This window comes from Felis catus, chromosome C1 (assembly GCF_018350175.1).
Source record: "Felis catus isolate Fca126 chromosome C1, F.catus_Fca126_mat1.0, whole genome shotgun sequence".
Classification (NCBI taxonomy): Eukaryota; Metazoa; Chordata; class Mammalia; order Carnivora; family Felidae; genus Felis; species Felis catus.
In genome coordinates, this window is record NC_058375.1 from 64,405,694 (window position 1) to 64,428,412 (window position 22,719).

Here is a 22,719-nt window from a genome sequence, read left to right on the forward strand (position 1 = left end):
TACTAGGTGTCATATATGGAATGGGAGAGGAGTTTCACTGTTTTAAAATTTTTAAACACCAATAATGTTCTAAACAGACCTCTCCTCCTCGTTTGAAGACTGATTTACAGTCCTGTCATCCCTCCTAAGTCTTATTTTTGAAATAAACACCACATCAGCCCTGAGTGCAACTGAAAATGAGCCGAACCAGAGCAGTGGGGAATATGGTCTGTTTGGCTCTGTATTTACCAGTGCCCTTCTTCAGTGACCCCAGCTCTGGCCCTCTGCACTGTCAGCTCTGAAGGATATTTAGTCTTTCCAGCCTCAAATTACTTAACCCTCCCTTGGCCTTTCAAGACAAATCCTGAGTATCTCAGACACCTTACCTCAGGCATGTCCAGGAATAAGCACAAAAGGTGAAAGTGTCTGCCTCTGCTCAACCTGGCCAGAGAGTCTCACTGTGTCTCATGCCTTCAAAGCCAAAACAAAACTCCTTAGTAAAACAGATCCTCCTGCTCAAGGGGTGTTCACTTTCATTGAAGGTCAGGAAAATGATCAGAGCCTCTTCAGAACTCAGGATACAGATGGTCCCCAACTTACAAAGTTTCGGCTTAAAATTTTTCGACTTTATACTGGTGTGAGGGCATTCACGTTCAGTTGAAACTCTACTTCCAACTTTGAATTGTAATCTTTTCCTGGGCCAGCCATATGTGGTATGATGCTCTCAGGTGATGCTAGGTAGTGGCAGCTCCCAGTCATTCACGTGATCATGGGATACACTTACAACCATTCTGTGCCCAGGCAACCATTGTTTTTCACTTTCAGTACAACATCCAATGAATAACATGAGATATTCAACACTGCATTATAAAACAGGCTTTGTGTGAGATGATGTTGCCCAACTGCAGGCTAACATAAGTGCTCTGAGCACATTTAAGGTAGGCTAGGCCATGCTATGGTGTTCAATTGGTTAGGTGCATTAAATACATTTTTGGTTTATGATATTTTCACCTTGGGTTTAAAGGGTTTATCTGTAGGTAACTCCTTCATAAGTCAAGGAAGATCTGTATTAAAAAAAAAAAAAAAAAAAAAAGCCTTGCCATTCTGAGTAGAATTCAAGCTGGAGGAAAACATCATAGTCCTCTGAGCAAATAATGAGTAAATGGGGGCAACTCAGTGGCTCAGTCAGTTAAGCATCCGACTCTTGATTTTGACACAGGTCATGATCTCATGGTTTGTGAGATTGAGCCCCATATCAGGCTCCATGCTGAGCATGGAACCTGCTTAAGATCCTCTCATCTCCAGGGCATCTGGATGGCTCAGTCAGTTAAGTGTCCAACTTCAGTTCAGGTCATGATCTTGAAGTTTGTGAGTTTGAGCCCTGTGTCGGGCTCTGTGCTGACAGCTCAGAGCCTGGAGCCTGCTTCGGATTCTGTGACTCCCTCTCTCTCTGCCCCTCTCCCACTCACAGTCTCTCTCTGTCTCTCTCTGTCTCTCAAAAAATGAATAAAAATATTAAAAAGTTTTTAAAAATCTTCTCATTTGCTCTCCTTCTGCCCCCCTCAAAAAAATCATGAGTAAATGGAAAAATGAAATCCAATTCTTACAACTTTGGAAACTCATATATTCATTCATTCAACCAACATTTATTACACAGCTTCTACATTTAATTAAGCCACTTTGCGGGACAGTATGGGACACAACAATGGAAAGTTCCTCTGCCTTCCTAGGAGGTGACACATGACTGGTCAAGATTGATGAAGAAGTAATTTGCAGTATGAAGTGGGTTATATTGATGGCAGAGAGCAGGCCAAGGGCCCTCTGTGAATTAACTCATTGAAACCTCACAGCCTTATGCAATAGTTTATATAATTACCATTATTTTATAGATGAAGAAATTAAGGCACAGGGAAGTTGAGAAATTTGCCAAAGTCAGCAATTCTAAATGATGGGATTTGAACTCAAGCAGTTGGAATGAAGGATAATTTGTTGATCAGTTGGCCTTGACATAGGACCCTAAACGATGGTAAGCTACAGTGACTGGAGTCATTCCAGAAGGAGGCTACTCTATGGGCAAAGACAAGGATGTGACATCTGAATTGAGTGGTGGTCCCATTTGGGGAGTTTAGAGTTCTTGAAATGACCAGTAAAAAATAAGATTAAAAGGATCACTTTTAGAAATGCAGACTTCTCAGGGTGCCTGGGTAGCTTTGTCAGTTGAGCATCTGACTCTTGATTTCAGCTCAGGTCATGATTCCAGGGTCATAGAGTTTGCTTAAGATTCTCTCTCTCTCTCTCTCTCTCTCTCTGTCTGTCTCTCTCTCTGTCTGTCTCTCTCTCTGTCTCTCTCCCTCTGCGCACTCTCCTGCTCACACACACACACTCTCTCATATATATATATATATATATATATATATATATATATATATGAAATTTGGACTTCCCTCTACAGGTAATAGGGAGTTATGGAAGATCTTTTAGCTGGAGTGATATGATCAAAGCTATACTTTAAAAAGAAAATGTGCTTCCTCTACTCTAGCCACTAAGTAAAATAAGTAGACAAAAAAAGAAAGCTTCCTATCTGCATGAGAGAATAATTACAGTTATACTGCCTGCTTTATAAAATATATAATAGCTCTGAAATGACGGTTTCTTTATCCTTGCTCACATAGTCAAAAAAGTGGGAGTTCCTAATATCTCTGATTTAACAATGATTCAAGGACTGGGTCTTCTTTCATTCCTTGGCTTTACTGTCTTTGACAGGTGGCTTCCGGGTTCATTGTGCCACGTATATCAAGACATCACAAGGGGACAGAGAGTGGAGAAGGCACCTGCTTCTTAAGTTATCCAATGACTTCTGCTCCGATTTCATTGGGACGCACATGACACCCCTGGAGGCATGGGGACGAGGAATGTGGTTCCTGACTAAGCAACCACTTCCATCTATGACTACACTGGGGGAGGGAAGCATGAATTTTGGTGGAAAGTCTATCACACCTGAATGAGGAAAGAAAAGCTTATTTACCCTTCAGCAATAACTTCTCAGAGCAGTCTAGCACCTCATGTTGAAGCATGGTTGAGGAATGAGTTTTATGAACAAATGAGGCTTAAAATAAAATAACATAAGCATAGTCCCTTTTAGCACTAAATTGTATTTGTCTAAATTATTCTTGAAGGTTCCAAATTGATTTTATACATTCCTACCTAAGTGAACAAAGCTTAACTTAATTTAAGCTTTTCTTGATGATTTAGGATCCCCATTATGAATGTCACTTATTATAATGCAGTGTGTTGTATACGGATGGCTTTTGAGTGGTGTGGAAATATTTGTTTCTGCACTGAATGCCTCCAGAATTCTAGCTGTTCTGTTGAATTTTCTCTTTAATCTTTCTGTCCCCTTAAGAATTGTTATAGTCACTGTGTCATCTCAGTGCCTCTAATGTCTATGTTTTCCAATGCTTTCTTCATTCTTCTGCCATTCTTATTATCTACTAGTTCCTACCACTGTAGATTTTCTTTCTTCTTCTCTTGAGACCCTTCCCTTCAATCTTCTTTTCTTTGCAACTCTTCCACTCGAGTCTGTTTTGTCTGTTATGGTGGACAGAGCATGCCCACATCTGGGAGTGGGATTGACCCAACTGCCAAACAGGCTGTGCCTTAGAAACTCTAGGACCTTGAGCACTTTAACCTGGACCTTCTATTTCCTCAAATATAAACCAAGGCGGTAGGTAATACGTACCTTGCTGATTTACTTTAGAATTTAACTGAGATCATAATAAGTATAATAATATAAAAAGTTTCTTGGTAACGGTTGGTAGCCATTACTGCTGTTCTTTTGGCACTTATGGGACCCAGCTTTTATTAGCACTATCAATAGGAATAAAAACAATCCACAGGATTCCAGCAAGTTGGAATAAGGGTATGAATGGAGGAAGAGGTGGAATAGAGGAGACATCTCCACTGAGAAGTTGGCTGAAGCCATGAGTCAGGATCCTGAAAGTCTCCAAGGAGTTAGGGATCTGCTAATGTGCTTGAGTGTAACCTAGAGAGATCTAATATATATGGAGGAAGCCAAAGAGGAGTATTAAGAAAAGAAGAAGGCTGGATAAAAATCTTCACTGGTTTTTGTCTTGTTTTTACCAAAAAAAGCCCCTCCCTCTTTCAAAAAAAAGAACTAAAACTCTCTTCAATGATCAGTCCTTTCTGCCTTCATCCACTCGCAGGCTTCTTGAAAAAGCTGGGATGCCTTTTGCCAGGAACAGCTCCGCTGTATTTTACAACCTCACCAGGTCGAGGCATTGCCGGAGGAGTAAAGGCAGTTGTGTACTGGGCAGCTTGCCCAAGAGGTTCCATTACACAGAGAGTAGGTACTTAATAACTATGTATTGAGCAAATGAAAAGGGAAAAGAAGAAAAGGTGATTTTTCACTAATACAAAGTAAGTAATTCTGTGGCCCAGAGGATGCATGATGTTTAGCAAATGAAAGCAGGTGGCAAAGTACCTCCCTAGTGTGTACATCACAGCTAATGTCTATCAATGGTCAGCAAATGAGTATACTGTGCCAGCATCAATAACCCTGTTCTTAGCTTTGTGCTTTATTTATTTAACTAATGGCTGCCTTACTGGTAGCGCATCATGATGGCGTTTACTGAGCTTGGCAAAGTTAAAAATTATGATTTTGTTTACTCATGTGTTTCCAGCTGGGGTGCTGAGTTGTTATTCAGGCTGCTGATGACCATTCTTCCACTCTCAGAGCCCCTAAAGTAGGCAGTTCAATAAACAAACCATCAGCTCCAGGACCAAAGTGTCAACACTGACACAATCTGGTTATTTGCTACTTGGCAGTAGTCAGTGTCCAGAGCCTCAAGTAATGGTTCATTTTGAAAACTCCCTTATGCTTAGATAATAAAGTGAATAAAATGTAAGGCTACAGTGTGATCAGTTCAGTTTGTACTACTCCGTCTTCTGTGAGAAGGTTAAGTATATGCACCAAATTAAATGTTCGATTTGGGATGAATTTCTCTCTTGGTCTATGCCTGGGCACACCAAATGGAAGTGAAAACCAAAGAGAAAGCCTGGGTGAGGCTGTGGTTCTAGAATGCTCCCCTCACCTGCATGAACTAATTTAGCTACCTGTGCAGCAAATATTTAGTGATCACCTACTATATATTAGGTCCTGGGGATGTTAAGGTGACCTAAACCCAACAAACACATGAACCTAGTTTTTTTTAAGGTTTATTTTGAGAGAGAGAGAGCGAGAGCGAGAACAGTGGGAGAGGGGCAGAGAGAGAGGAGAGAGAATCCCAAGCAGTCTCTGTACCTGTCAGAGCAGAGCCAGATGCCAGGCTCGATCCCATGAATTGTGAGATAATGACCTGAGCCGAAATCAAGAGTCGGGTGCTCAGCCTACTGAGCCACTCAGGTGCCCCAACATGAACCCAGTTCTTAAGAACCTTGCCATTTTGTGGGGAAGAGAGACACTGAGTCAGTGATTATAGACATGGTGAGAATTATAAAGGGAGAATCAGAGTGCTAAGCTGGTCTTGGAGTTTAAGGAAGGTTCTCTGAGATTCTGATGCTTTGAATGAGTGCTGAAGGAATTACAAAAGTCAGGAGAGAAGAGGCAGGGGAGGGAGACTTTGAATGTGATTATTATTACAGTTAAGTCACAAAATAACACTGCAAGGTAGATGTTATTGTCCGAGTTTACAACAGAGGAAGCTTGGGTTCCAGAGAAAGCATGTGCAAAGGCCCCAAGGCAAAGCCTCATGAATAGTGCCACTTGGACCGCAAAGTCGAAGTCAGTGCAACTGGAGTGTGGAGAGCTGCAAGAGGGTCAGGATACAGGACTTGGCGAGGTACGAGGGTCCAGTGAGCCACTGGAAGGACCTCACCCTCAAAGCAATAGGAGGATACTAAGGAATTTTAGGGTTTAGGGACCCCTAACATTTAGGTCCTAATTATGTGCATTTTAGAGAGACCACTCTGGCACCTGTGGACATTTGAAGTGTATGTGGGAGGACTGGCAGTGATCCAGTGAAGATAGTGGGTTGAGCCAGGGGTGGGGTCAAGGGGAAGGAAGGTACAGGTGGGTAAAAAAGATCAATTTCACCAGGGATACAACAGGTTGAGTGTGCTGGCTCCATGAGTGACTGGACATAAGGAGAGTCAGGTAACGGGTCATTCAGGAGAGTCCTTTATGTATCTGTAACAATGAAGCCATGATAGTAGTACTCTTTATGTCTTACTGAGTGATTACCATACCATTTTACCGATGAGAAAATTGAGGCTGAGAGTAGGGAAGCACCTACAATAAGTGACTTAACTGAGGGGTGCCCGGGTGGCTCAGTTGGTTGAGTGTCTGACTTCAGTTCAGGTCATGATTTCAACAGTCTGTGTGTTCGAGCCCTGTGTTGGGCTCTGTGCTGACAGCTCAGAGCCTGGAGCCCGCTTCAGATTCTGTGTCTCCCTCTCTCTCTGCCCCTCCCCTGCTCATGCTCTGTCTCTCTCTGTCTCAAAAATAAATAAAAAACATTAAAAAAAATTTTTTTAATGACTTAACTGAGATTTGAACCCAAGTCTGACTCCCAAGCCAGTGTGATCTTTCTACTTTAACTCTACAGATTTAATGTTCTGTCCAGTTAGATTTTGTTACTCATTTGGTCCACCAAAACCATGGCTTGTTCCCCCTCCATTTAATTCAGCTATATGTGGAAGTCCCAAATTCTCATAATTCTCTTGTGACCATCCCCTATCAGTTATCTTCCCAGATTTGGACTACGCTGTGTTTATGTTAAGGCCTTTGTAAATGTAGCAGAAGCCAAAGAAGCCAGTTTTGTGGAATCTGGTTTGTCTGGCAGCATTAAATATCACCTTCCTCTAATAAAAATGCAGCTTTTTGTTTGTTTTAATGAGCACAGGGGGCATTTATATCCAATCTCCTCCTAGAGGAAGTAATTGCATATGAGTGACCTTTGAAGGAAATCACATCAGGGAGTTATCTGAAAGTCTGTGAGGTGGGCCAGTGTGTAACATCAATCCTTGTACTGGCATACCAGGGAAGAAACAGGCTCTGGGAATGGGCTTGTCTCTCTGACAACTCATCCACACCTTTTTTGGACAGAGAAGAATCATCTACTGCTTGCAGAGAAAGTAAGGAAGTGAAATATTTCTCTAACAATCTATCGAGTGCCTGCTGTGTGCCATGCATACATCATGATCTCTGCTCTCGTGGCACTGGTGTTTTAGTGGCAGGGACAGACAATAAAGAAATTAAAAATGTAAATCATTAGAGACTGTGGTAGGTGCCAGAGGAAATAAACAGGATCGTGAATAATGGGATCATGATAAACTTGTAGCTCAACTTCCTCATCTGATCAAAACGAGGACAATGGTAGAACCTTCCTTTCAAGGCTGTTTTCTGGATTTTAAGTTAGATGATGTATGTATTCATAACCAGCTGAAGATTTTGTCAGGGTCATAAGTGGTTAATATCTTTGTTATGTGCTAAGTGGGGGGAGGCCACTTCCAATTAAAGCAGTCAGAGAGGACCTCCTGGAGGAGATGACTTTTAAGCTGAGACCTGAGAGATGAAAAGGAGCGGAGCATGTGAATAATTGGAGAAGCAAAGGCCAGACACAGAGGAGGAATGAACGCCTGATGTCTCCCGGTGGCAGAAAGGAGATCAGGAGTCAATGGGGTGAGAATGGCAAGTGAATTGAGCTAAGGGCCATGATGTGAGCAAGATTCCAACCAGGCAAAGAATTTGGATTCTACTCTTCAAGTAGGGAAGGAGGGTGCTCTGTGCATTAAAATCCTCACTCTTACAGCTGCATGGAGCATGCGCTGTAAGGGTGAAAGCTACCAGACCCAGAAGAAGCCCTGGTGGGTGGGGGTGCTGGTAGGATGGTGGGAGGCTGAGGGTGAAGACGGTGCTGGTAGCAGTATATTTGTTTCCAGAACCACCAGAACAAATTCCCACAACCTGGTTGTCTTAAAGCAACTGACATTTACTCTCTCTTGGTATATATGGCAGCTAGAAATCTGAGATCAAGTTTTCCACAGAGCCAGGTTCTCCCTAAAAGCTCTAAGGAAGAATCCTACCTTGCACCTTATAGCTTCCTCACCGTCGTTGGCCAGTAGATGCCTCACTGCCTTCTCTGCCGCCTTCATCACCTGGTGTAGTCCCTGGGTGTCTCTGTGTCTCAGACTTTCTTCTTCTAAGGACACTGGGACTGCTCTGATCCAGTGTGACTACATCTTGACGTACATGTTCATTATATCAGCAAAAACCTTTTTTCAAATAAGGTCACGTGCACAGGTGGGACTTCAACATAGCGTGTGTGTGTGTGTGTGTGTGTGTGTGTGTGTGTGTGTTTGTGTGTGTGTATAGGGGCTCTTGGGATGGACACAGTTCAATAGACCTCTAGTCTGGCCACACCTCTGAGGGGCTGCACTGGCTGGAGAGAAACCACAGTGGCCCACCTTCTGGAGCAAGAGCACAGAGGCATTCAGTACTTTCCCTGTGGTGGGAGGTTTACATGCTGTGTACCCATTCCTGGTTGCTTATTCCAAATAGGCAGGCAGGTGGTACAGAGGCAGGCAGTCGTGCTGAGGGTAGACTGTCAAATAAGGAGTAGCCCTTCTTATTCAACTTCCTCCACAAAATTGCTTCCATTTGTAGGTTACAGCTTCAGTGTACTACTAATCCATGGTTTCTTTTCAGTGAGTCCCCAGTGGCTTTGAACAGTCTATGGACATAAGTGGATTTTCTTAGATTTTCAGGAGTGAGGAAAGCTGGAGTTCATCCCAGGTGCTGCTTTTAGGGTGTGATATTGAACAAATCACATAACCTCTTTAGTTTCAGCTTCTTCCTCTGTAAAATGAGGATACAGGCCTGGTCCAGGGGTTCTCAACCTTGAGGATGCATCAGAAATCACTTGGAGGACTTGCTAAAACACAGATTGCTGGGCCCCACCTCAGAGCATCTGATTCAGTGAGTCTAGACTTTGTTGTCCCTACTGGTCTGGGAACCACACCCTGAAAATTATCAGCCTAGACGATCTCTGAGATTTCTGCCAGTGATGCTATTCTGCAAGAAGTGGTAAGTTTGGGATACATGTAGGAGGATAGACCCAAGAGGGCTGGAAGAGTTGTAGCAGATGGAGAGACGGGTATCAAGAGTGAACTTTGCAGGGCGCCTGGGTGGCTCAGCCAGTTGAGCATCCGACTCTTGATGTCGGCTCAGGTCACGATCCCACAGTTTGTGGGATCAAGCACCACACTGGGCCTTGTGCTGACAGCATGGAGCCTGCTTGGGATTCTCTCTCCCTCTCTCTCTCTCTCTCCCTCTGCCCCTCCCTCCCCCCTCTCTCAAACTAAACTTTTTATAAAAAGGAAAGAAAGAAAAAAATTTTTAAAAAAGGAATGAGATTTCAATTTTGTGTTGAGCAACTGGGTGGAAGGTGTGCCATCAACTGAGATGCCAAACCCTCTCTTTGAGATTGGCTTTACTACATTCATATTACAGATGAGAACACAGGGACTCAGAAAATCTAAGCCACTTCACCTAAAATTATCCATCTAAGAAGTAAAAGAAGCAGATTCAAGTCAGTGATTCCAAAAGCCGTATTTTATTTTATTTTATTTTTTCATTTGTTTAATGTTTATTCTTGAGAGAGAGAGAATGAGCAGGGGAGGGGCAGAGAGAGAGGGAGACACAGAATCTGAAGCAGGCTCCAGGCTCTGAGCTGTCAGCACAGAGCCCAAAGCAGGGCTTGAACCCACAAACTGAGATCATGACCTGAGCCAAAGTCAGACACTCAAATGATTGAGCCACCCAGGCACCCCAAAGGCCATAGTTTAAATACTGCTCAGTACTGCCTCCTGCCCATGGAGTTCTTCCATCCTAAGGCAGCCAGTAGACGAAAAACAGGAAAGGTGGTGTTGAAGGTTGGCAGTGAAAGCTGGTGGGTGGGCTTGTCATTGAGAGAGAGGAGCAGCTTGAAAGAGTAACATTTTTCTAGGGAATCACATTAAATAATCAGAGTGGCTTATACCCATGTCAGGCTGAACCGAGATTGACAGCTAATAAAAGCCCAGTAATTACAGGAAAACATCAGATTGAAAAGTGCAGAGATTCTTGAAACACCTGAAGCCATTTAATATATCTTATGTTTGCTCCAGACCAACAAGCAGCTCCCAGAGCAAGACCGGTCTCATTACTGAGCTAATGGACATTATGCTCTGAGGTACCTTTCCCTCTGCCAAATAAATCAGAATTTTAAAAAGTGAAACCTGAGATTGCCATGCTGCAAATGTTTGCAAGGACATCACTGAGCGTTTTAGGTGTCAAGTTTAATTTGACTTGGCCTGGTCTATTCTCTTAAAGGCTCAGGAGGCATCAGCTGGGTCACAGGGAGAATTCCTTCTGCTCTTGCTCTCTGGGCTGTGACAGAAATCAGACCTTGATTCCCCGAGCGTGCTTTCTCAAGCAGGGATTGCTCCTGCCGCTTGAGCCCAAAGGAGGAAGTTGTGATGCAAGCTGTCACGCTCCCCTAGTCTCTGGCTTGGCGGGGGGGGGGGGGGGGGGGGGGTGCGGGGGAGTGGGTGAAAGGAGAGACCCATTCACACCTTCTAAAATATTCTAAAACATTCCTGAGTCCCTACTAAGTTGTAGACACCAGTCCTAGGTACTGGGACGATGACAAATGCTTACACACTAGCAAGGAGCAAGAGTGACGGCAAAAATAAAACGGTAAGCTCCAGGTGTGTGCACTGTGGACACTCCCTCCAGAGAGCCAGCCTTCCTGCCTCCGACAGGCCCGCCACATGCTCGGGCCCTAACGAGGTTGCAGCTCTGAGCACCAGTGGCCTCCATGCGCTGTAGATTTTCCTGGGCATTTTTTACTTCACAACAGCTCTAATGACCTTGGCATCAAGCTCTTACTGGGGATTAATAACTGGCTGGGCTTAATGGCCCTCACTGTGTCCTGGGCCTTTTTCCTAGCCAGCCATTAATTCCAGGCAGCGCCCTTAGCTCTGGCCATTATAGCTCCCTGGACAAAGAGGCTGTCCTGAGGCAAATGGCCATAGCTTCCTTCTCTCCAGACAGAGCTTTCCACATTATACTCCCCCCTTTTCTCTCCATGGCATTAGTACAGAGGGCTGGGGTCTTTAGGCAAATATTTGGTTAGGGCACCACACTGCCTTCTTTTTATTTTTTTATTTTTAATTTTTATGTATGTATGTACCTACGTATGTATGTATGTATAGGGAGGGTCAGAGAGAGGAGAGAGAGAATCCCAAGCAGGCTCCATGCCCAATGCAGAGCCCAACGTGGGGGCTCAATCTTATGACTGTGAGGTCATGACCTGAGCTGAAATCAAGAGTCAGATGCTTAACCAACTGAGCCACCCAGGCGTCCCTTATGCCTTCTTTTTATGTCCCAGGAGGTTGGCTTTCTCAGAGAACAGACAAGACAGGCTGTTGGGTCTCATTCACTCATTTATCAATCCATCCTTTTATTCAGTATATATTGAGTGCCTCTTATGTGTCCGGAAGCAAAGAGATTACCAAGATTGCAGTAATCTGATAAGGGTGCCCATGTTTCCTACCATAGGATGGTATACCTCACTAAATGGGGCTTTAAGGAAAACGTCCCCAAGAATCAGGGAGACTAAATACTGTGAGGAGGAGGAAGTCGGAGAGAAGGCCTTGCTAGCCAGTGAGTTCACCGGAAGGGGCCTCCACTCGCGTCCTCCATGGAGTTTTATCTCCCAGGCTACTAGCAAAGCTGCAAGTTCACCTTCCGGTCCTCTGCTTAGTGATTCATCAGCCCAGCATCTGAGTGCTTAAGGGAAGAATATGTGAACACTGCCTCAGGAATCTTAACTCACCAAGGCATGCATATTTCCACCCATATCATTAAGACACTAAGGATTATAATCGTACTGAGATGTGGGGGAGCATGGCTCTCTCGGAGGACTGTAATGCATCCTGAGAAACAGGGTCATGGAGTTTGTATAATTTCTAGTCATCCTGCCTCCCAAGACATCATCAGTCCTTCCAAATGCAGAAAACAGACTTCATTTCCTCCTTTGGAAGTGATTCAGCCTTTGGTACATGCTCTTCTCAGCTGCGGGAAATGTAACATTATGTTTAGAACAGCTATTGTCATTTTATTGGCACCACTTACCAAAAGACACTTAAGGCATAATTCAGACTTCAATCTTTTTTGCATTGTTTGGTGTGCCTGCACAACTCGAAGAGTGAGTGTTGTTGCCCCAGGTAATCAATACCTCAGAGCTAAGGCAGATGGACAGGAAGCATGAGGGAGGGATTTCTGGACTGGGTGGACCCAGTGTGTTCTGATGGTGCCCAGGAAGCACAGAGGATCAGTATGGCACAGTCGGGAACCATGGCCTTCCCTGAAAGGGTCTTCCACTGGCTGCATGCACACCTAAGAGACACAGAGAAGGCACCTCAGTCTTCATAGGAGACCCAGGTTTCACCCGTCAGCCACCCTGTGCTTTGAGAATCACAGCAGAATAGTTCATTATGGGGGAAAGAGATGCGGGACTTTTCTTCAGAATGTTTTCCCCAGTAAAAAGAAGCACAATGTCTCACAATGATCAAACTAGAAATTTCAAGATGATAATTCGAGGTGAGTCTGATGAGAAAAAGCAAGTTCCCATGGCTATAGGGTCCAATGGAATGAAATCCTACAAAGTGACCTTATTAAACAAATACACTGACTTACACAGCACCTCGTGAGTGCTCCATAAATGTCTTTCAAATGAATGAACGAATGAATGTCATGTGGCCACATGTATCTGGTTGATCTCTTTATCTCACGGGTGAGAAAGTCAAGGACCTGACTTGTAATTCAGATCCTGGGTCTCCTGACCCTAATCATCACCCAGTGACGTGATATTTGCAGATGCCCCTGTCAATTTTGTAGGAATTTTTTTTAGGGGGCTTCCCCACGAGTAGAACTTTCCCAGGGTGCAGGACCTTCAATACTGAAACCCAAACAACCCCTAACAAACCAGGTGGGATGGTCAGCTCAAGAGTCCACCCTGCCCCTCGGGCAACCCTCCATCAGCCCCCCTGCGGCCAAGCATCCGCCTCTACTTCCTCCCGACCGACCAAAATGAGGCTCTGCCGCCTCTGTTCCACTGAGACGTTTTTTGGCTGAGGCTGCCAAATCCAAGGAACGCTTTTGGTTTCACTTGTGCTATCATGTCTTGTGACGCCACTAACCACTGGCTCTTTAAAGTTACCTCTTCTGTTAGTTTGCATTGCACAGACCTTTCCTGGCTGTCTTCCTGCCTCTCTAGCTCTTCTGGACAGGCTCAAATGTTTTCTCGCCTTTGGTCCCATGGCCCCTTGTACCTGACTTTATTATAGCACTTACTCCACAGTCCTGTAATTATTTATCTGGGGGCACTCTTGCCTTAGATTGTATGCTTCCTTGAGAGGAAAAACAGGATTTTATCTGTCTTTTTATCTATATCACCAAGTTCAATGCCTGACACATGATAGAAACTCTATGGTTGAATAGATCCTTTAACCTTCCCTCTTCATCCTGTATGTATGGGATATGCAGGAAAAGTAAGAAAAGGGAAAATTAAGTATTTCTGCCATCCTTTGGCCCACGAACTTGCCCCTCAACCCCTCAGGGGATTCACAAGGGCCTCATGTTCCAGGTTCCAGGAGTTTCCCTGAAGGGAATAGGGGCCACTTTCTATACATAATGTGGCTTTTCCTCAAAGGGAGATTTGGGCTTAAGTACATTTCACCCTCATTAATTTAAGGCTCTAGATGGATGAGTCCACTGTTAATAGAGCTCCAAGGGATGGAGGTATTGGATACGAGACTTTTGTCATTTTACTGCATCCACCCAGCCCAAAGCTCTTAAAGCAATAACTGATTAAGAAACAGAAACACTGAGCTTCTGGGGTTGAGAGAGGAAAGGAAGAAGACGATGAATTAAGAAAACATCTCAGGGCATTTGTTCTATTCATTCTATTTACTGCACTGCGACGCCATTAACCACGATGGTTAATCCCATGGGCTCTACAGTCTGATTTCCTGGGTTTGAATTCCAGCTCTGCCACTTTCTAACTGGATGATCTTGAGCAAGTTCCTTCCTTTTCTATCCCTCAATATTCTCATTAGTAAAATGGGGGGGGGGTAATATAATATCTTTCTTATGGGGTTATTTGAAGAATTATTGCAACTATATAAAAAGCTCAAAACAGTGCCTGGCACATGGAGATATCTAATCACCATTAGCAAAAGTGCTCTTTCTTTCATGTCCCCCGACTTGCTGTCCTCTAAATAGCCCCCTCTACTAATACTTTCACACAGTACCCCTTCTCATCCTGTCATACTTTATTGTGAGCCTTTACTGACCTGCTGTCCCTTACTAAAGTATAAACTTTAGGGGTTCTGCTTTTTCCTTCCATTTGCATTCTTACTGCCCATCATAGTGCCTGTCACCTAATAACAATACTTGGATGTCAAATGAATGATGAGAATCTACATTTCATAAGCTTATATGTCAATTATCAACCCAAAGTGATCAGTACTGATTTAGTGAGTATCTACAATGCACTCCACTCTGACGGATAATCCCAATAACAGCTGTCATTACTGAATGATCACTGTACCAGGTCCTATGGTAGGGACTGGGTTCAACTCCCTGCAATTGCTATTTTTATAGGTCAGGTACTGGGAATTTCAAATGGCCCAGTCTAATACTATGTGTATTCAATTCTCCCAAGGTAGAATGAGGCATTAATTTTCCTCATTTGGAGATGAGAAACCTGAGATTTACAGAGGTCAGTAGCTTACCAAGGTCCCACAGCTAATAGGTAGTGGAGACGAGGCTGAATCCATCCTATAAGCCCCCAAAACTGGTGCCCTCTGCCACTATGCTTAACTGACTGAGCCACCCAGGCGCCCCCTTCTGCCACTATGCAGTGAGGGAAGACTGCTGTCCTCACATGCCCTCATCTGGTTTTGAAGGCAGAGCTATGGCTCAGGAACCCTGCCCCCCACCCAAGTAAATATAAGCCCTAAACTGGATCCAACTTGCTGAGATTATGCAGGGAGCCAGTATGTCCTGTTCAAAGTTAACTGGGAGGAAGGGCAGAGGCTCTGGGGCAAGTCTAACAATGCTACTTTCCTTCAGAACATTCTTGATTGTAATTTTCTCGTGCACTTGCTGGCCTTGGCCTCAGGTCCTAATTACATTATGTTCAAACAGCAACTAAGAGATAGTTCTCATTAAACATAAACAGGGGAATGTTTAATTTGTGGGAACATAGGTGTTCAGAAAGCAAATCGTTGGTTCAGGGTGTTGAAATGAGCATTGCCGTTGGCGTTGTCCTTGGGCACCACACACAGCCAGGACTCCCAAGGTCTGTGGCTCTGAACTTGAGGCTTTTTTTTTTGTTTGTTTTTTTTACACTTTTGAAGATGGACCAACTCAATTTCACTCCCTCTCCCCTTAAAATGGGAGAAACTATCCTAGTTGTCATTTCAAAATTATGGCATCTGAGGGATTACAATTTGCATGTGTTTCCCCCATGTGATTCTCAGGCAATGTTTGTTTAGGATAAGCATATTTGTACAGCATCCAAGAATATTGATAAACGCTTAGCTTTCAATAATGTGAGCTAAGAGCTAATGTCATAGCAAAATGTAGTGTAGTCTTTATTTCAATTTGGGGTAACTTTGGACTCAGAAACACCTGGGTTTGAAAGCATGACTTCATTACATCCTAGTTATGCATCCTTGAGCAAATTTTTTAACATCTCCAAGCCCAAGTATTCCCATCTGTAAGATGGCTGTGACAGCAACTTTGCTGGGTTATGGGGATTTGGTTATTTGGTGCCAGCTAAGCCCAGAGCCCAGTGTTTGACAGGTCAATGCAAGCCCTCTTTCCATCTTGTCAAATGCTCCTTGTCACCAATTTGGGAGAGAATGTAAGAGTGGATGAGGTAATAGCAGGAGAAGTATATTCTGGCATGGGAGGGAGGAGAGGGAAGACTGGCCGCCTTCTGAGGCGGTGAAATGACCTAGTGGTGCCAAGTGAGGGCTGCCTGCTGATGGTGTCCTTCTCCCTCTGCCTTCCAGCCCCTGAAAATGCACTGCAGGGACTGTGCCCTGGTGACCAGCTCGGGGCATCTGCTGCACAGCCGCCAAGGCCCCCAGATAGACCAGACCGAGTGCGTCATCCGCATGAACGACGCCCCCACGCGCGGTTACGGGCGCGACGTGGGCAACCGCACCAGCCTGAGGGTCATCGCGCACTCCAGCATCCAGAGGATCCTCCGCAACCGCCACGACCTGCTCAACGTGAGCCAGGGCACCGTGTTCATCTTCTGGGGCCCCAGCAGCTACATGCGGCGCGACGGCAAGGGCCAGGTCTACAACAACCTGCAGCTCCTGAGCCGCGTGCTGCCGCGGCTGAAGGCCTTTATGACCACGCGCCACAAGATGCTGCAGTTTGATGAGCTCTTCAAGCAGGAGACTGGCAAGGACAGGTAGAGGGCGCAGGGTGGGGAGTGGAGGGCCGCAGGGGAGGGTGAGGACGTGTGGCTGCTGGCTGATTCACTGGAAGCCAAGCTTTTGCTGAGGCTTTTTGTTGGGGCCCCGCTGTTCATGCCATTGATAGAGCTCCTCTGTAGGGTCCTGGGGACTGGCTGCCTTTGTAAGGCAAAGTGAACGAAGCACTGAGACACTGTGTGGATAGTTCAAGGCCAAGTCCCTGTTTTGGAGGAACAGGCTACAGAGCTGCTGGCTTACACTGGTAATAAGTGCAAGATCGTATGTTTTATTGCATTTCCTTTCACTTGTGTGAACACTAACCAAAAGGAGAGTATGGGTTTATTTTTCCCTTTCGAGGCAAACATTTATTCAGTCCACGGACAGGTACTGAGTACCTACCTACTCCTCCACTGCACCAGGCACTGGGGGTATAGTCGAAACAAGACAAATCTAGGCCCTGCCCTCCAGGAACCTAAAGCTTTCCCGGGAGGACAAATATTTACCAAGTAGTGGCTCACATGCTGAGTGTCATGCAAGGTAAAGAAAATGGTGCTGTGACCTGCAGGACAGGGAGACCTACCATAGTCCAGGGCAAAGTTTTCCTTACTCTTAGTTACAGCTCAAATGATGGGACATGAAATCAGTGTAGTGAGTCACTGTAAGTTGTTTTTTTTTTTTTTTAATGTAATGGAATTGATGGAATGAAATGGAATGGAATAGAAGACAATATCAAGATTCATCCCCCATTTTAAGACAAAATATTGTTAAATGAAATAACACTGATCCATGTCAGTTTTGTACATATGAATATACACATGTAGAGGTTTTTTGAGGTAATGAAAATGTTCTGGAATTAGATAGTAATTCCACAATATTCCCTGTGGCTGCAGTCAGGAGGGTTTTGGGGGGAGTAGTCCTTGACGACACTGAGATAAAGGGCCATGAGCTGGCCAAATCTAGGTGAAAAGCAAAGGACAGCTGGGTATCAATAGGTGTGGTGCAGTGTAGTCCAAATACAGATCTCTAGGCAAGAATTCTGACTCTATCTTTCAGTGGTTGTGTGGCCTTGGACAAGTTATCTAACTCTGCAGGGACCTCACATGCAAAAAGCGCATAGTGGCTAGGCTTCATAGGACTGGTCTAATGATTAAGTTTCTTTTTTTCCTTAATTTTAAAATATATAATTTTAGAGAAACCTGGGTGGCTCAGTCGGTTAAGCGTCCGACTTCAGCTCAGGTCATGATCTCATGGTTCGTGGGTTCGAGCCCTGCGTCGGACTCTGTGTTGACAGCTCGGAGCCTGGATCCTGCTTCAGATCCTGTCTCCCTCTCTCTCTGCCCCTCCCAGCTCATTCTCACCCTCTCCTTCTCTCTCTCTTTCTCTCTCTCTCAAAAATAACTAAACATTTAAAAATGTTTTAAATATGTAATTTTATAATTAATAGATATTTAATTTACCTCCCCCCTTACAAAAACTGTTGCTGAGTTGATTTCTTAAAACTAAAGAGACATGATAAATGAAATGAAGAATATAAAGTACTAAATTCATTGTTAAGCTATGTTGGGCAGCTCATTATTGGAGAACAGGGCCTTAGAGAAAGACCAGAGCTTTGCCCCAAATTCTTTGTGTGGAAGACCTTTCTTTTTAAATCCTAGAAGCCTCGTGACCATTTGAGGGCTGGTCCAGCCATGGCATCTGGGGGACAGAGGAGAGGGGGAGCTGTCTTCTGGCCCTGTGGCCTCCTTCCCTAGAGGCTCAGGAGACCCCATGGTTAGATCACATAAGGGATCCTGGTCATCATCACAAGCTCTCATGAAGTTCAGTTATTTATTGCCCTTTAAAAGCCACAAATAAGAGAGACTGTCACTCATTTAAATGAGTTCTTTAACCAACAGAGCATTTTATATGGGAATAAGAATGAGAGGAGTTATTTACAGTTTCATTTTTGCTTGTTGGAAAATTTGAAATAAGTAGAAACAGTCTTCAACAGAAAACACTTCTCCTCTTTTTAGTTTAATGGCTGTTTGTTAAATTTGAGAATTCCTGAGACACTGATGCAGTATAACTGCTGCAGTATAAGCTATTGAAGCTAATTACACATTGCTCTGGATCTTCTTAAGAGATCATTTTAAGTTGATAACTTGGAGACCAGTCATTCTACCCTTTGGTCACTTAGGTCTTTAGGAAATAAACTTACACTGAGACATAGCCCATTCACTTAAGTTTATTAAATTCTGGCCATAAAAACTTTATGTTCGGTAGGTCTGTCTCCCTGGTGAGCCCAGCTGGTAGAGGAAACCAAATCTATGTCGGTTACCTACTGGGCCTCTCATGTGCAGACATCCATCTACAAGGGTCCATCCATCCCTATTCAGGGGAATCACACATAAGGACTTGCAGGGTGCCAAACTACATTGTCACTTCTGGAATCTTTGTGCCTCTTACCTTTAGGAAACTGTCTTAAAGAGGCTAATATTGTATTGACTCGATATTCTCATGCGTCCATATTGTTAACCTGGCCTCTCCCAGCTAAAAGAACCAAGTCAGAAATAACCCTTCAGAAGAAACATTTTTCCAAAAATCAAAACACAGAACATTAGGGATCAACGAGTATTTCTTCCATGTAAGCTTTTCTCGAAACCCAGCAAAACAGTAGCACGTATTAAAGGTACACAAAATGTGGAATATCTAATTTTGTACATCTCATGATCAGGACATTCATTCCAAGCTATTATTTTGAAAAAAAAAATAGGATAATTCAATAGATTTTGATTTATAGAAGTTTCACCCTACTTAAAAGTGGAGGGAAAAATGGGCTCAGGAACAATCTGCAATTAAAAAGCATGACAAATGGCATAGATGGGCAAGTGGTATTCTTTGATATTAGAAAGTAACTGTACTTGAAAATAACTTTATAATTGAATAAGGGTACATTAGGAAAATATGATTCAGAACCAATATTATAGTAATTAGATAAAGGAAGCATAAATGAAATAACTGCAGGAAGAATATTTCCATAGAGATTATAAATGAGATTCTGGTGGAGCAGAAAGGCCTTTAATTGTAATTTAGTGCGCACTATAGAATTATCAGCTCAGTGTGTTACTTCATCATATAAAAGAATATCTGATAATTTTCCCTAATAAGCACATGACAGCTCTTCATATTCCTTCATTATAGCTGATTAAGTGTAAAAACAGTAGATATTCCTTTGTTGGAAAAAGAGTTCAAATCATTTTAGAAAGACAGCACAGAGCAGTTGCATTTCTAGAGCACGTGATCCCAAAAGGCTAGGATTTAAGAAGTCTGGGGATTTTAAGTGGTACTTTAAAGAACTCTTCGCTTTAGTTTCTTTCATCCCTCACTTTGTATTCTCCCCCTTTTTCCCCATGAAACCTTTTTCTGTAGAGCCACCTCTTCTAGTATTTCTGGCTGTGGCTTATGGTCTCTACTCTAGCCCACAAAAGAAAGCCAAAATTACAGGGAGTTTCTGCCCCTGGGAGAGCCCTCTTGGTGTTTCTGACGACTCTAAAAATGTAGGGACTCCGTCTCTTCCTGGCCTTCACAAGCTCCCAGTTATTCACTGACCCAGTGTGAGTCTAGGAAACTGACCGTTGCACTGTCACAGCTACAAGGGTGAATCTCACTTGAGGCAAGGGACTTTCTTTTCCTTCTCCTTCCTCTCTCCCTTCCCCAGGGACTACCTTTGCTCTGCCCTGCCTCCTTCAGTCCTGGAAGACGGGTGCAAAGGAAAAGGATTGTTAATTCCTATCTAGGCTGGAGGCTTCACAGTTTTGTACTCACTGCCCTGATGACTGATGGTGGATCCTACACCAGAGCCAATGGCAGAGTATTACAAGGATATCAGTTTCTTCAGGGATGCTAACAACAAAACAAAAACAAAAACAAACACTGAAAGTAATGGTTGAATTATTTGCTTCATTTGCTCCGATCTAGCAACCAAGAGAGGAGGAAGGTGTCTCGATCTATCTATCAACACATCACGCTAAATACTTTTTATGGTGTTCTCTCATTTTGTCCTCAGAATAGCCCAGGAAGATAGAGCTTCCCAGGCCTGCTCTATAGATGGGAAATCAGGGCTCAGAGATAAGCAGTAAGCTGCCTCAGGTCATTCAGCTGGTCAGTGATAAAAACAGCCATACACACTCATGGTATTCCCGTCTTTAGGAGCTTTTAAAATGTACTTCCTGGGCTATTCCTGGGTCAGGATATAATGGAATGGAAAGCTAAAATGAGCAAAGGGATTAAGAACCACAAAGGGGAAGCCATGAACTCAGGAATGACTAGATCACCCATTCCTGTCAGGTATTTGACAAAACAAAGGACTCCTTAATATGCCTCTCTCTTTTTTTTTTTTTTTTTTTGGTCCATATGTGAAATGGAAATAATGCAAACTGATTAACAAATGTCTTCCTTCTCAAAGAGGAATGCTACACAGTGCAAGTAGAAAAGCTTTTCAGCAACTCTGTTATTCACATCACATATGGTGCTATGGCCGGGCAAAGTCAGACAGTCTGACCTTGGGGATAAGGTGTTTGAAACTGGCTAATGAGGCATGCCATAAGCACTGGAAAAAAAAAAAAAAAAAGCAAAAGCAGCAACCCCCTAAGAATTGAAATTAATATCCACAGCAGCATAGCATGGTAGACCGAGTCATTTTTACAGGGTCAAATTAGACCTTGATGTTATGTCTCCACAGTTATCCTTAGGCTTGGCACGTGGCTAGAGCTCAGTACATATGTTTGAATGGGCAAATGAATGAATTTAGGAACACCAAGATTCATTCCTTAAGTTTTGTCAGTTCGGTCTTTTAAGAAAAAACTTTCAGAGGGATCTGAATGTTCTGAGATAAAATAAAGCAAATGCTCAATTAAGCATAAGCATTCCTGTAGTCCTTTTCCTCTGGTAATTAGCCCCTTCCCAAATGAATATACTCTTCCTATGGAAAGACATTCAGTCAAGATGTCAATGTTAATTAGTCTAATTGAAGGCAAGCTTTTACCTAAGATTGCTTGATCGATCAGTAGGTATCAATCAATAGATAGACAGATACATCTATGTGTTTATACATATTTAATAAGCTCTTCATTATTTAGGCCTGCTTGGGGAATAAGGAATATTTCCAATTAGTCAAGTATTGTAGTTAATAAAGACAGAGTTGACACATGGGGATTGTCATCTTACAAGAAATTGAGTTGTGGTCATGTGCACTTAAACACTGAAACACTGATCATCATCTTTGATGATGAAGAAGTTGCTTGAGCATCGTTTAGTGTCATAATCCACCATGGTGGAACATGAATATCATTTATCACTCTACCATGGAGTATGATGCTGTTGGTAAGAGATTTCTATCAGATAAAGTGTCAGCTATTTACCAAATGGATAGAGAGAGAGAGAGGGTGTGTTAATCATCAGCCTTGCTCCAGAAAGGATTTAAGATGGTAATGGTTATAATGATTACTTTACCAGCTTGCAGACTTAATTGTTGTTCCTTCCAGGAAGATCTCAAACACTTGGCTCAGCACTGGCTGGTTCACAATGACAATTGCACTGGAGCTCTGTGACAGGATCAATGTTTATGGCATGGTGCCCCCAGACTTCTGCAGGTAGGATTTATTCTGCAAGTGTAATTCATCAGCAGTGTTGTTGCAGGATTTATAAATATCTGATTCCAAATATCAACCATGAAACATGTCTAACTGTCTTCTTGAAGCAATTAATTAACATGTCCCAAGTTCTGGTTCTAGAAACAACAAACAGCATTTAATTATGTGATATAAAATATTGAAAGTTTTTGTTTGTACTGCTGGAGAATTAATCCATCTTGTGGGCTTCTTTTATCCTCTGAATATTTATTAACCAAAAGTAATGCAACAATTGGCATAATATTAATGATGAGCAAGCATTAAGAAATATTAGTTTTATTCTCATTTTGAAAGAATGTGGTAATTTTTAATGAATTAAGGAGGGCAATTTCTTCAACGGCAAGGCCTGTTTTCTAAAATTAAAATACTGCTCTGAGTCTCTTTTCCTCTTCACATCAGTAGCCTTGATTTGTGCTTCTAAGGCCAAGAGCACAGATATAATTACTTTGGTGTACCGCTTTAAAGGGAACATACACACATCTTTGTTGCTACCTTAGGTTCCCACGTGCCC

The 22,719-nt window shown here is 43.3% G+C and overlaps 1 protein-coding gene across 2 annotated transcripts in view; it reads left to right on the top strand.

Moving 5' to 3' along the window:
- The window catches only part of ST6GALNAC5 (ST6 N-acetylgalactosaminide alpha-2,6-sialyltransferase 5), a 175,152-nt gene that overhangs the window by 136,498 nt on the left and 15,935 nt on the right, over nt 1-22,719 (top strand). Inside the window, exons 3-4 of one of the 2 annotated variants that reach the window (XM_019837264.3) lie at nt 16,126-16,535; nt 22,062-22,169. In XM_019837264.3, coding sequence (XP_019692823.2) covers nt 16,126-16,535; nt 22,062-22,169 — 518 coding nt within the window. The remainder of the gene's footprint in view (nt 1-16,125; nt 16,536-22,061; nt 22,170-22,719) is intronic. The other variant, XM_045036038.1, reaches the window with a different exon arrangement.